The sequence below is a fragment of the Coenobita brevimanus genome, chromosome 66, assembly GCF_032717465.1.
Source record: "Coenobita brevimanus isolate Jiangsu-jjx chromosome 66, ASM3271746v2, whole genome shotgun sequence".
Classification (NCBI taxonomy): domain Eukaryota; kingdom Metazoa; phylum Arthropoda; class Malacostraca; order Decapoda; family Coenobitidae; genus Coenobita; species Coenobita brevimanus.
Window position 1 is genome coordinate 4,448,252 of NC_137019.1, and position 14,249 is coordinate 4,462,500.

The following is a 14,249-nucleotide window of genomic DNA, read 5'->3' on the forward strand; positions in this document are numbered from 1 at the left end:
TTAAGATTAGCATTTGTCGACCCTTTTAATCATATGTGGATGCCAATTTAATTTTCTACTTGTGCTGTTACATGTATGACGTGTTTTAGATGCTAATTAGGCTCTTTACTAATAGTTTTCTGTTAACTTTAGGTAATCATGGGGCTGGCAGCGAAGTTTTTGTTTACATGCTGGGGGACTAGCCTAAAACATTTAGTGATACCGGCTATTCATTTATATGAAAACTGGCAAAGAATCTTGTATAATTTAGAAATACTGTATTAAGAATGCTTCATGTGTAACAACGATGGAAAATCAGGTTCATGTGGGTACAACAGACGCGACGGCGTCGCCATTTCAGAATTGATATTTCTATGAAGGCAGTATGCATGGTGGCGGCGATTTGTGTCGGACCTCCCACATACCACACAGTTATGACTGATGTAGTGCTACCAGTGTGTACTGTCAGATTTGCTGGACGCCATGATCGCTTATCCCGGTGAGTAATCATTTGAATATAATGTTTTTATTTACCATTAGAGTAGATGTGTGATGCCCCAACGTAAAGTTTTCATTTCATGAAATTTGCTGTAATTTATATTGTTTAGATTTTCCCTAGCATCATTTCTTATTTATTTTTATTACAAATGTACCGTAACTGGGAGTCATGTAGGGTGATAGTGTACCTGTACAAAGGAAACAACGTTACTTGTATAATGGTCAAGCGCGTAAAATTAATCATTTTTTATATAATTAAATGTGTCAAATAATACCCTTGTTTTATTAATCTGAACTGCTTTATTTATGTATATTTACTTAAGGTTATTAAGAGAGATTACTCGTCATAATATTTTTACTTCATGATACTTTAAGTGTAGTCATTTCCACTTCTGTTTCAACTTCGGTTAGATCACGTATGGCCAGAAATCCCCCACCCCCCAAAAAAATAATATATAGTTTTTTAAACAGTATTTAAACAGGATATTGGACTCTATATATATATATATATATATATATATATATATATATATATATATATATATATATATATATATATATATATATATATATATATAGTATAAAACCGGAAGGAAAGCACTTGAAATAACAGCAACAAATCTAATGATGTTTATTTGTGATACAGTTTCACACAACACTAAAATATAGCCTCGTCATCTCCATTGACTCAACATTTAGCCTAGATAGCTTATACTAAGAAGAGTAGCTCACATACATGTTTTACAGAAATAGAGTATACATCTCCTATCATATAATTTTCACAAGGTCTGGGCACAGCAAATCAATTACACTTAATGCGGTATTGTGGTTTCGTCGTGTGTAGAGCTAGTTTGTTGTTTTAGTACCTATACATATAGCTTACTGTATACACCTTCGCTCTCATGCACCACACACCCAGCCATTCCTTTGAGCATTTATAATTTTTATACACCTTATTTCTAACCAATTTATCACAGTTACGCAATTTAATCATACACCTGATTCTCCCCACATAAACACACATATGGAGTATATCATGCGTCACACGGTGCAGCTTCGCCTAATGTGACTGGAAAAAGCCTCCGTTCATACACATAAAGCTACCACATCGCTACAAGTACATTTATAGATTTCTCGTTAGTATGTGTCACGGATTTAAGAACATCGATAACACAGACATTTTGTTCTACTAAATATGCGGTACCGTTCTTACCTTGCTTGAGCGAGAGTGAGAGGGGAATCAGAATATTCTTAATGTTTGACCCGTGTAGTTTCCAAGCGTTTGCGTCTTTTGAGTTGTCTGGTTTTAGAATTTTGCCACTTTAGTATTTTCATATTTACTAAGATGTGCCTGTTTCCTTCCTTTTATCTCTTGTGTCAGTGACACTACAGTAATCCCCGTTTCTTCGTGTTTTCTTCCCTGCTTGTAAACTTTTCTCTTCTCTCCCTCACTCCTTTTTCTTGGTGCTTTCATCCCTGCATGTAAACTTTTCTTTCCTCTCCCTCACTCCGTTTTCTTATTTTCTTCCCTTCTCATAAACTTTTCTCTCCCTTACTCCGTTTTCATCGTGTTTTCTTCCTTGTTCTTTAAACTTACTCGCCTCTCCCGTACTCTCCCAAATTCATATTGCAGCTTCTTCCAGTCTTTCACATAGATTTTTCTTTTTTTTGGTCGTTTCTGTCACAGTTGCTCTCTTACCCAGTGTCTCGCTTCCAGTTTACAGGTAGGCTGTTTTTTTTTTTTTATTCTCACTCCTCTCTTACTCTCCCCCCAGTCCCTTTCACACACACACACACACACACACACACACACACACACACACACACACACACACACACACACACCTCTCTCTCTCTCTCTCTCTCTCTCTCTCTCTCTCTCTCTCTCTCTCTCTCTCTCTCTCCTAAACACCACATCAATGACAGCTAGAGACACCTAATACTGAACACATCTCCACTGAAATGTTAATACTTGGCTACATCCACACAGCTACGTGAATCTATAGCCTCTTATAAGCCAAACTCTACAACGTGAGATTCAACCCAACAAACTCGATGCTCCTCTCCTCGACTTGCATACAAAACCTCTATCATCTCTAGACTCACCTGAACGACTCTCCTGAAGTGAAATGGTAAATACAGCTCAAATAACGAAATACTTTAAAGCTTCTCATTGGTTTATCATTTCTTAGTAGATTGTTTTCAGTTATTGGAACACTAAATTCTGTCCAGTCTCAAAAATGAAATCCTATCAATCTACGTACATTCCCCTGAAAAAAATTAAGGAAATTTTTGAGCCATGTAAGTACTGGTAGGTTATTCAGCTGTAAAATGTGTGTTAATAACTTACACGAGATAATGGTAAGAGTCAGTGGAGAAGTGAAATTTAAAAAATCTCATGAACTCTGTGTTTCTCAAGGTGGCGTTATTTGTACGACTCAAAGAGCACCATTTATGTTTTCTCGCCTTCCTCTCTGGGTTGATCTTGATTTGTAGAGTTTTGTTTATAAAGATATTACCGTTGGCAGAGGTTACGGTGGCTTTATATCTTACACCAAGCTATATAATAATATTTTTTTTGCAACAGCCGAGCCTTTGTCAACCGAGCTTGCGATATATATGAGTCTGCAGAGTAGCGAATAGGTTGTAGTGTTTGCTGGAGGACACGATTAGGCTACAGTTCAAGCGATGTTTCTTAGGTGAAAGACGCCAGACTCTTGTGACACTGTTGTGATGATGTTCAAGTGATATGTGTGTGCATTAGAGGAGTGTCGTCATTGTTGCATTATAGGATTGTGGTGATTTGGGAAGTGTGCATTTGAGGATGTGGTGATTGTGGTGAGTTAGATGAGGTATGTGTGCAAAGGAGCATATGTGGTGATTGAGCTTTACCTTAGAAATCAGTGGCACTTGTTATGGTAATTTTTTTTAGCAGCGATTGTGGTAGCACTGTGTTCCAAACGACTGGCGAGTGTGTGGTAGTGACTGTGAGTGTGGTGACTGCAATTTTGTGCTGATAGTGATTGTATTGGTATTGGTGACTTGTAGGTAGCTACTGTAGTTGTGGTGATGGTTCCTGTGGTAACTGTGGTAATGTGTTTCAGTGTGTGTGGTAGTTGTGGTATAAGGTAATATTGGCATGTGTTGACTGCGATGTACAACGGTATTAGTGACATGTAATAATTGCAGTGATTGTTATGGTTAATTTGGCGGTTGTGGCAAGGTAATGAGTGTTTCAGAGTCCGTGGTAGTTAAGTGTGGCTAATTAGAAGGCAGATTTGAGGCTGAACGTCTGTTTGGAGTTGTAACCTATTGTATATAAGGTCTACCGTAGTGAACCATTTCATCCCAAGGACATTTTTTTGTATTCTCGTCTTGCTGTCTCTAGATATATTTTCAATTTAGAAGAGACGTTTGGTGCTGGAGGAGTCAGACACACTTCATCAATCCCTTTTGCAGCAAAAAATCTCTCCCGAACTCAAAAGGACTTCTGTAAGCTTCGAGAATAAGTAAAAGACGTTCTAGGGGCGAAGGGATTAAAATCGGAGTCCTACTGTATCTATGGCTTAGCAGATTTAGGTCAGTAGGGAAGGTGGTGGTAGTTGTTTAGTACAGGTGCAAAAATTAAATTCTGGTGTAGCTAAGTGTCATTTTGTTGGTGGTACCTGGTGTGGAAGCCTTTGCATCTTTTAATACAGATATGTTTTATGGATCAACATCGAATAAAAACTCTTATTTTCACTATTCCCAAAGCTCAGATAATTTCGTATTTTTGGAAGCTTTGTCATCATAAGTTGTGGTAGCTGTGTTCTGGTGGTAAGCGTGGTAGAATGGTTTGGTGGCATTTGTGGTCTTTTGGAATGAGTTATTGTGATAATGATGGTAGATACTTACTGGCAGAGTCTCGTGGTAGTGGTGGTAGCTGTCTTTTGGTTTTGTGGTTCTGCAGTTATAGTTTATTGGTAATTGTGGCGCTTTAGGGTAAGTTAATGTCGTAGTTGTGGTAGATTATAATATCGGGACTTTTAGCTGTGTTCTTCTTGTGTTTTGTTTGTGCGGTTGTGATTTGGTGGCAGTTGTGGCGTGTGATAGTGGAGGTGGGTATATTAGGAGGGGCTTGGGGTTATTGTGGTAATTGTGCTCTGTGTTATGGTGCAGTTGTGGCTTCTTGGTAATTGTGGTGCTCGTAGATATGGTATGTAAGTGTGGGAGATACATACTAGTAATGCCTTCTGACTTGGTAGTGGTGTGGCTGTGTGATAATAGTGGATCATGGTTGTGGTGGTTAGGATGGTCTGCTCTTGTTGTGGTAGTCATGGTAGGTGTCTTGGTTGCACATTGAGCAGTGTTGTGGCGGCCCGGTTGTAGTACCAGTTGTTATGGTACACTGCGGTAGTATTAGTTGGTGTGTTGTAGATGTGATAGAACAGATAACTGTTGTGCAGGTGATGTCACAGATGCTGCTGTTCTAGGTGTATTATAGTGACAGCTGTGTTATAAATGCAGTTGTAGTAGCTGTATTAGTGCAGCTGTAGTGGTAGTTGTGGTGTCGGCTGGCGCTGGCGGTGGCGGGGTAGTGATGGCGGGCTGGGGTGGTTACATGGCGGCGCGGCGCAGGCGGTGGGTCACAGGGTCCAGTTCGGCACCCAACATGGCCGCCAGGGAGTACACGTCATTAGGCTGTAGGCAAGAGGAGGGGGTTGGGTTAATAATCAAAACATATAGAGAAAATCGGCGGCTCGGTCGGTTTAGTGCTGGCCCCACATTGGAGGACCTTTTGAGTGGAGGTTTTGAGCCCCACCAGCTGTCACTGGGTTTGTGGGATGGACTCACAAGCTAACGCCTGTCCACAGTAGTCGTATAATCGAAACCTACACCATACCAATACCACTGGCTACTTCAGCTGACTTCTGTTTCACCGTTCGTGCCTTGTCTGTGTCCTACCTTCCTTCCAACCCATCCATTATACTTCACCCCTTACTCCTGGACACATAATCAGGGAATCCTGGAACGAAAGGGCATAACCATAGGAAATGATAGATTTGGGAATTCTAAGTTAAAAATACTATATCAACATAGTCCAGATCTCAACCGTTGCGTAACTACAGTTACTCATAACCTTAGAGGTGATTTATGAGAGAAAATTTTCGTCCATACGAAAATCAGTACCTGTAGCTCCGTAATGGTTGAAAGTTAGACCCATGTGAATATAGAATTTTTTATTCAGACTTCTCTCGTCTATCACTTCTCAAAGTTATGCTCTTTTTTCGTGGGGGACACTCTGTATAATGCATGAATATCAGGCATTGTGTTAAATTATTAAGGATATGGAGTTATCATTGTACCAGGGGAGGTAGTTCAGATAGTCTCAGTTCAATACCATGAAATTAAGCGATGATTAGGAAATGGATGGAGGGCTTTATGGTACACTGTGTATATAACTAAAGGAAGGATATGCCGTTACCTTTAAAAAAGGCTTATGTAATCAATGTGTCCTTCCTGTTTTAACATACTTATCGGAAACAATGGAGTTCAACAAAATCCATGGAACGGAAACTTGAGAGTGCTGTGAGAGATACGAAAAGGATTATATTACGTGTCACATGAAGAGATAATAAGAGAGCTCAATGAGATAGGGAGCAGACGGAAGTAGAGGATATTATCATTCATCCATCATCCATTATCTGTTTTTTCCCCCGTCAGGAGCGTAGGGACCCGGCATTAAGCTACCAAGTCCTGAAATTTAAGGTAAGGGTGACCAGCCGCACTCTTCCTTGAATAGCATTGTGAGAGTAATAAATTCCAACTAACCCTTGGATACAAACCCTTCCGGGCCTCATCCTGTTGGTGCGCCTTAATCTACAAGACCTCCAGGCGTCGTTTGGTTATATGGTTACCAACATCATGTACGGTATCCTGGGTTACAGAAAAAAATTTGTCTTGTCGGTCAGTGCAGAGTCACAAGAAGGCAGCACTGCATTGAATAAGTAGACGGTGGACACCCAGCATATTACAAGAGGATATAATCATTGCAGTCAAAACGCATAAATAGATGTGCACAGGTCACGTCCTCCGTAGAGCAGATGACAGATGAGCAATCAAGGTAACTGAGTGGCAACCTATTGATGGTGTGGGAGGTAGTTAGAGGACGGAGGACGAGATCACGAGATGAGAGTCGGAGATTTTTTGGGCTTGGATTGAACAGGCAAACAGCCGGTTCAGAATGGAGAGAGGTGGGAGAGGCTTTTGTCCTACACTTGACTGAGTCAGACTGACGATGACTATCATTATCGGTTTCAGTGACCTTTAAAATGAGGACATATCACACAACTCTGGTTTTACGCGCTAATTGTACAAGATTAGTGTTAGGGCCACAGACCAGGGGAAACTAACTGACGAGAGGGTGAATATACGTGGAAAAGCGGTGACGAATATGGTGTCCTAGAACTCCTTTATGCAAGGCGTTGATTCGCAAGCTTACATTGAATTTCCTCTCATAATCTCTTTTTTTTCCAGGTGTGGAACAGAAACCTCCCAGGCTTCTTGCTATTCCTGCAGTCGCGAAGTGTATTTGCGCAAAGACAATTACTGTAAATAACTTGGTGAATATGATTCTGTAAGTCTAGGTAAGGTTAGATTAGATTTCGGCTGTTTAGATGGGCCTAGATTTGGTCAGAGTAAATTAGGTTCAGCTAGGGCAAACTGAGTTAGGCAGGCAGGTTAGGTTAGGGAAGGCAGGGAAGATTAGAATGGGGTAAAACTGGATAGGTATGGCAGGCTGGGTTGCAGTAAATGTGGGGCAAGAAGGGCAGGTTAGGTTAGAATAAATTTTAGAACAAATCACAGAAGGCATAGCAAGTTAGATTACGCTTGATAATTAGATGCGGATATGGTGGTCAGTAAATAAAGCAGGGGTAACAAGTAAAAGCTGTACTGATTCGCAGTAACATGAGAAGTTACGGAAAGAAATAACACATACTTGAGCAGAAAGCACTTAGAGAACCCCAACGACAACATAAAGGCGGAGGTAATTAATTTTATGGTCTTAGTCTGCCCTCATTACACGGTCTTATTGAAGGCATACCTCCGCCGAAGCCAACAGTACGGTATTTATTATTTATTCCTGCATCCGGATCGGAATCCACCTCCAAATCTATTCATCTCTTCCTTGACCCAGTGCCCACCTGTCAGCCAGATCTCACTGAAATCCGACAACAACTTTTCGAGAGAGATTGGCCACAGTCAGACACAAACAAAGGTTAATACATAATCTCCAGCTTCACTGACGAAGGTAATATTTCGATGTTTAAAAATACCGTGGGAAAGTAGTATAATATTACGCCCATACTCTCCTTCACTGAGAGAGAGAGAGAGAGAGAGAGAGAGAGAGAGAGAGAGAGAACGTGAGTGAGTTGCATTGTTCGTTTTAATGCTTTTTCTCATTCCGTGGCAAGTCACGCACCTTCCCTCCTCTCATTGTATCTGGCACGCCTTCCGCATTCCTTTCTTTCCTTCCATACTACGTTTTACCGTTTTCGCTTGGCTTACCTCATTATCCTTCATATTATTCTCTCTCTCTCTCTCTCTCTCTCTCTCTCTCTCTCTCTCTTTGCCCACCCCCCGACCCCTACTTACACTAAGGTGCTGGAGTTGAGGCGGCTGTGGGTTGTTGGACCTGAAAGCCGACCTCTTGAAGCCTGGCAAAGCCGACAGCCCGTATCCGCCACCGCCGCCACCTCCAGAGCGCCGCCACACCCGCCGCCCGCCGCCACCCGCAGGCACCATTACTGCCACCCCGGGGAAATTAAGATGCAGTTTATCGGAGGCAAATTTCCAGCGTAACAGAATTTGCTCTCTCTCTCTCTCTCTCTCTCTCTCTCTCTCTCTCTCAGCATTTTTCTGGCTTAGTAAAGAGTGTTTTGATGTTCTTATGCTACGTGCTCAAGACCTCTATGTGTATTATACCTTTTGCTTTAATATTTGTAACTCATGTTCAGGAATAATTTCATGCATGCAGAGCAGATATTTACGTTAACCTTAGAAGAGCGAGCATTTTTTTTTTTTTCCATTATGACAGCTTTTATTTCCACCTTTTCTATGAGGGGACTGGAGTTACGTTATTGAGTGAAGCGTGAATTATACCCGAAAAAAAAAAAAAACATTCATTGCATGCATCACGAAGCCAGCTCTTGTTACTCAAAGAAAAAAAGAAGAATGGGTGACCGCTTTCTTTTTTCGCTACTTTGATTCCATTGTTATATCTCCTTTAACCATCGTTATCATCATCATAACCTCCCTTAATCATCTAAGACAGAGGTGGCACACTGATGGCCCGCGGGCCACATAAGGCTCTCGAAGAGGAAGAAAGTCATGGCCCGCGATGACTTAAGAAGAAATGAGAAATAAACAGAAAATCCCATAAAATATGTCATATGGTCAAGTGAACAAATATTACAGCACTGTTACGAAATATTTATTGATAATTTGATTGATAAAAATACCTTTTGAATAATTTACTGGTGAGCAAACATCACGAAACTTTAATTTAAATATTATCAGTAACTTGAAGCAGAAAGCCAATGCCACTGCAAGGGTTAGAAGGCGTACCGAACTTCTCCGAGCGTTTGAATAGGCTGCGGCTTTGCTGTAGTACATATTATACCGGTACCGGTATTATTTTCACTCAACAAGTTTCCAATATTATATTGCCAATTTAATATTTGCTTGCACTTAAAGTAAAAATGTGCAGTACAGTGTGCAAATACAGTTCACTAATCTAATGTAAATCTGGAAGCAGCATTTCGTATTTTGATAAATTCGGACGAAGGGCAAAACGTAAACACGCTGGTCTAGGCTCCCAGGGACACACGGACCACAATTTTGGGTGAGTTGATGCTTGCTTAACCGACATTATCCTATTCTTTCTACATTTATTTGAGGTCATTGGTTATTTTAGCATACAGTCTAACTTTGATTTCGATAAGGTTAGGCAGACTTGGCCCTCAGACGATCAACAGAACTGTAGTGTGGCCCTTAGGAAGGATAGAGTTTGACACCACTGATCTAAAACATCATCAACCTAACTTTTTTTTTATTCCATTGACGAACGGGGTGAGGTATGATCGAGAAACATGCAAAATAGGCAGTTGGGAGAACTGTCAGTAGGGTACCCAGCTTAATGGACCACACTGTCATTCACACATCATTCCAGCCTCCGTTATCTGAAACTATTCACATTTTACTTAAACGACCAAAAGTTGCCAGGTTTCCATTTTCAGTGCTGAGTTGGAACAATCGATGAACTCTAGAATATGATGCTAGTCACGAAGACGTACTATAGAATGGATGTGGAGCTGATGTATTGTTTCTGCATTCACTGAACTACATTACATGCTGTAGAAGTACAAAAGGTGGACCAAGTTAAAGTTAATATACTATAATTACTTACTTGCTTCTGGTAGGTGTTTAGCGGACATGACGTTTTGCTTCAGGAGCCCCATGCCCCCCACCGGACCCCCTTCGCCCCCCTCACCCTCTTCGTAGTCAGGGAAGAGCTTGGGCTGTGGGGCAAACCTGGGGGGGGGGGAAGACTTTTATTATTATTATTATTATTATTATTATTATTATTACTGTTATTTCTTCTCCCGAAATATTATGTTATTCGTTTTAAGGAAGAACCCTTTTTAATGAAGGTTATCTGGGGACTGAGATCGCTTGTTTTATTTATTTAATTTATTTGCATATTTATTTTTATCGACAGATGCTTTTATTGATTTTAAGGAAGATTTTTCGGAGAGTAATAAGGCACGGGTTGGATGGCAGAAGGAAAATAAAGATGATAGATACGGACGGAAAAAGTAAAGGATGAGGCAGGACAGAGAGGTGAGGCAGGACAGATGGGTGAGGCAGGACAGAAGGGTGAGGCAATACAGAGGAGTGAGGAAGGACAAGAGGGTGAGGCAAGACAGAGAAGTGAGGGAGGACAAGAGGGTGAAGCAAGACAAGGGAGTGAGACAGAAGTGTGAGGCAGGAGAGAAGGATGAGACAGGACAGAAGGGTAAGGCAGGACAGTAGAGTGAGACCCTACAGTAGAGTGAGGCAGGACAAGAGGGTGAGGCAGTAGAGTGAGACCCTGCAGTAGAGTGAGGCAGGACAAGAGGGTGAGGCAGGACAGAAGGATGAGGCAGGAAAGGTGAATGAGGGAAAACAGGACAGTGGGACAGGACAGGAGGGTGAGGAAGAACAGAGGTTAAGGCAAGAATTCCATTGAGTCTGAGAGGAAAATAATGGGTAAGGTATGAGGGAGAGGGTTAAAGGTGCTAGGGTGGATAAGCTAGGATATAAGTATGGCAATAGCAGCTTGGGGCGAAAGAATAAGGATCCTCATACTTGTAGGGAAAGATATTATTTCAAAACAACACTTTTGCATTATGATGACACAATATAATATCCCTTAAGCCCTTCACAGCTCTAAGGCTTTTTTTTTTTTTCCAGTTTATTCTTGCACATCATGACACTTGTATTCAGCTAATCTGAGTCAGTTTGAAATGAATGGGTTAGATACAGCTTTCGTTAAAATCTTCATTAAAGACTGAACGAAAATGAATGATCCGGCGGTGGCAAGAATTTAACCAAACGAACGACATTATACTGAGTGGGTCAACACAAGTAACAATATTATTATGTACCGCGTGGAAGAAGCAGAAAATGATAAAGCAAAGCAGTGGGATGGAAGCGATTTATGTTATTCATTTAATTAAATTTTACGAATTTACATACAGGAAGAAAGTAGATATTACCGAGTCAGTACGCAGAGAGAGCGAGCGAGAGAGAGAGAGAGAGAGAGAGAGAGGGGGGGGCGGGGAGAGGGGGGAGTATCCATCTCATCATCTCACATCATCCTAAAACGGGTCAACACAACACCAACCTTGGCGGTGCGGGCGCGTATCGAACCGTTCCGAACCCGGTCCCAGGCCTTGGGTACAGGTGTCGGGGCGGCTGGGGAGCGGGGGCTTGCTGGCGGGGGTGGGTCAGTAGGTTCAGCAGCTCCATCACGTCCACCTCCTTCAGCAGCTGGTCCAAGTCAGCATCACGTTTCTGGCGCCGCTGGTCGTCCTCTTCCCCGGCCTCCCCCCTGGCTCGCATCAGGGTTCGCAGCCCGGCCAGGGAGCGATGGCTGCAAGGTGGAGAATCGGATGGTAGATGACAGCCCAGACAAACAGCCCATTGATAGGTGAGTGAATAGATTACTGACGTGCGTGCCTGGAGGGTCGGACAGAGGATAGTTGAATGGATATACGAGTAGCTAGTACAGTACTGACGATTTAATAAAATATTTTTGCGTTCGGTTTATATCGTCAGATTTTTCTTGTTCTAGGAAGGAACTTCAAAAGCAGCAGAGAACACTTTTCAAGGGCTGACATCTAGCATCAACGTGACTTGCACAATCAGTGATTTTTACTCGCGTCGTCAAGGGATTTTACTCATTCGTATCTCAAAATTTCACTCACAGGAAATGAGTGTGTTTGGGCAGACACAACCTCAAAAGTCTCACTTTTTTTTAGGTAGAAAGGCTGGCCTTGCCTCATGACTGACTCAGTGGTAATGGTTACGTGGACATCAGAAATAATAATATAATAAATCAAAGGATTTCATTGATGGTGCTTGATACGTTCAAGGTTTTCATAGACCGCTGTGGACACCTTAATATCTTATTTTGGATCCTTGGGAATGTAGGGTGATGGCTTAGAACATGATGGGCTGACATGATGAATGAATAGATGAACAGATAGATGGAGAGCCTAAGTAGTGAGCATGACAATTAACAATAGATACTCACCGATTCTGCTGCCGGTGTGGTCGCAGCGGTGGGGGGAGGCGAGGGGAGCGGCGGCGGCGGTGGAGAGGCAGGGAAGAGGGGCTGTAGAGGCGAGGTACACCCCAATCTGTATGAGAGAGAGAGGCACAGTTGTGGTCATTAGTTTGTGTACATAGTCTCGAAATCTTGTCAGACATAATGCACACTTGCAAAAATACCATGTAACTGTGGCGGATACTCTTTGATTCAGTAAAATCATCTGGCCTTAGTTTGAATATAATAAAATTTTATAAATTCCGACCAAAACAGTGATAATTTCCTGGGATGGGCTTCAGTAATCTGAATGAAATCATCTGATATTAGTTACCGGTATAAGAAAATGCGAAGTTCATAATTTTCAGTTAAAGGATTAATCATGATAATGCACGTGGCTTGGAATCTCACATTAGCAAATGGGAGCAGCAGGCGTTGTTTTAAAACCTGATGAGATCTTGCTATACTAATCAAGACACGTCAAATGGACTTGACTCCTTTTCCATCATTGTTACTTGTTCTTTTACAGTTTCGAAATTGTTGCAGAGTTTAATGAGATCTTACGTAACTTCAAGAAAAGTCATGTGGCTTTGAGTCTCGTTTCCTAAGTTCAGGACCCAGAAACGTCAAGGAATTATTGACTGAGCATTGGTATTTACCGAAGTACTCACGGGGTCGGTAGTATCGGAGGCTGGACACGGCTGAGTTATGCCATCTACTTTCATCCATCACGCCTCCACCGCCAACTCCTCCCCCTCCATTTCTCCTCCTCCTCTCCTCCTCCTCTTCTTCCTCCTCCTTCACTTGAGTGCCCTTCTCCTTACTCTCATCCTCCTCTTTCTTCTCTTCTCCCTTCACCTCCTCTTTCTTCGGCTCTGTTTCCTCTTTCTTCATGGCCTCCTTCTCCTCCACAGCCTCCTCTGTGGAAATAGAAGGAGAGACAGTGTATTGGGTACTAAAAAGGATGCTGATGTTTCTAATTTATCTGTCAGTAGCCCAGCAGCCCCGGTTGACCGTTATGTATTTATTGATTTATTTTTGAATGAATGAATGAACCTGGCGTGAGTTGGAGGAAGAGCAGCTTAATGGCGGAGAACAGGGTGACATGGAGGCGATTTGTTTGTGACTATCCCCTCAGAGATTAAGGCGTCTGGCTAAAGATAGATTTATTGCTCTATTATCAGTGTTTTTTAGTTTGGGTAATATTTCCAAGTTGTGTCAGCCGGTTATTGGTATTACCTTCACGTCTTCACGCGTTTTATTAAAGAGCTGAAAATTTTAAAACGAAATGCTTAAACAATTCCTATAATAGCTGGAACTGATCCCGCGTCCTTGTGAATCAGGGTCTATTCCATTACGGTAACCACTTGATCACACCTTTCCTCAGTGTCGTCCATTAGATTATAGAAGAGCTTTAGAAACATAGGTAATCATGAGAGAAAACTGGAGCCCTCAGTAACCCCCAGTAGCCCTTGGTAACCCGTGCAGTCTCCCAGGTAGCGCTCTGTTGCTTTCTTCACTCTGTTGCTTCCCCTGTTTTTGTACAGCGGGTCTTAGTAAATATCATGGCCTCCTTTTTCTCTGTAGTTGTCCCTGTAACCCTCTCTAGCCTCCACTTATCCTCCAGTAGCCTCCAGTAACCATTCCTAGCCAACTGTATCCTCCGTAGCCTCAAGGAGCCTCCCTAGCATCCATTATCCTTCTAGCCTTTCCAGTAGCCTCCAGGAACCCCTTAGTCGTCTCCTTAGCCCCAGTGCTCCCTCTTGCCCTGGCCTATCCCTCCCTAGCCTCCAGTAGCACTCCAGTAGCCTCAGCAGCCCTCAGTAGCCCCCAGAGGCCCCCCACCTAGCCTCTTCCCCCCCCATTGCTCACCACTAGTCTCGCTGGATGGGAAGGCGCCGGGCTGAGCGTTGTCATCCAG

General features: G+C 42.3%; 1 protein-coding gene across 2 annotated transcripts in view; it reads right to left on the reverse strand.

The window, feature by feature from the left end:
• Positions 1 to 4,832: 4,832 nt before the first annotated feature.
• The window catches only part of LOC145405227 (uncharacterized), a 24,703-nt gene continuing 15,286 nt past the window's right edge, over positions 4,833 to 14,249 (reverse strand). Inside the window, exons 3-9 of one of the 2 annotated variants that reach the window (XM_080276652.1) lie at positions 14,201 to 14,249; positions 13,000 to 13,248; positions 12,317 to 12,422; positions 11,405 to 11,653; positions 9,926 to 10,050; positions 8,113 to 8,264; positions 4,833 to 5,157 (exon numbers count right to left, since the gene is read on the reverse strand). The exon at positions 14,201 to 14,249 is cut by the window's right edge and continues 62 nt beyond it. In XM_080276652.1, coding sequence (XP_080132778.1) covers positions 5,074 to 5,157; positions 8,113 to 8,264; positions 9,926 to 10,050; positions 11,405 to 11,653; positions 12,317 to 12,422; positions 13,000 to 13,248; positions 14,201 to 14,249 — 1,014 coding nt within the window. In that variant the 3' untranslated portion in view covers positions 4,833 to 5,073. Of the gene's footprint in view, positions 5,158 to 8,112; positions 8,265 to 9,925; positions 10,051 to 11,404; positions 11,654 to 12,316; positions 12,423 to 12,987; positions 13,249 to 14,200 lie in introns of both variants that reach the window. The other variant, XM_080276651.1, reaches the window with a different exon arrangement.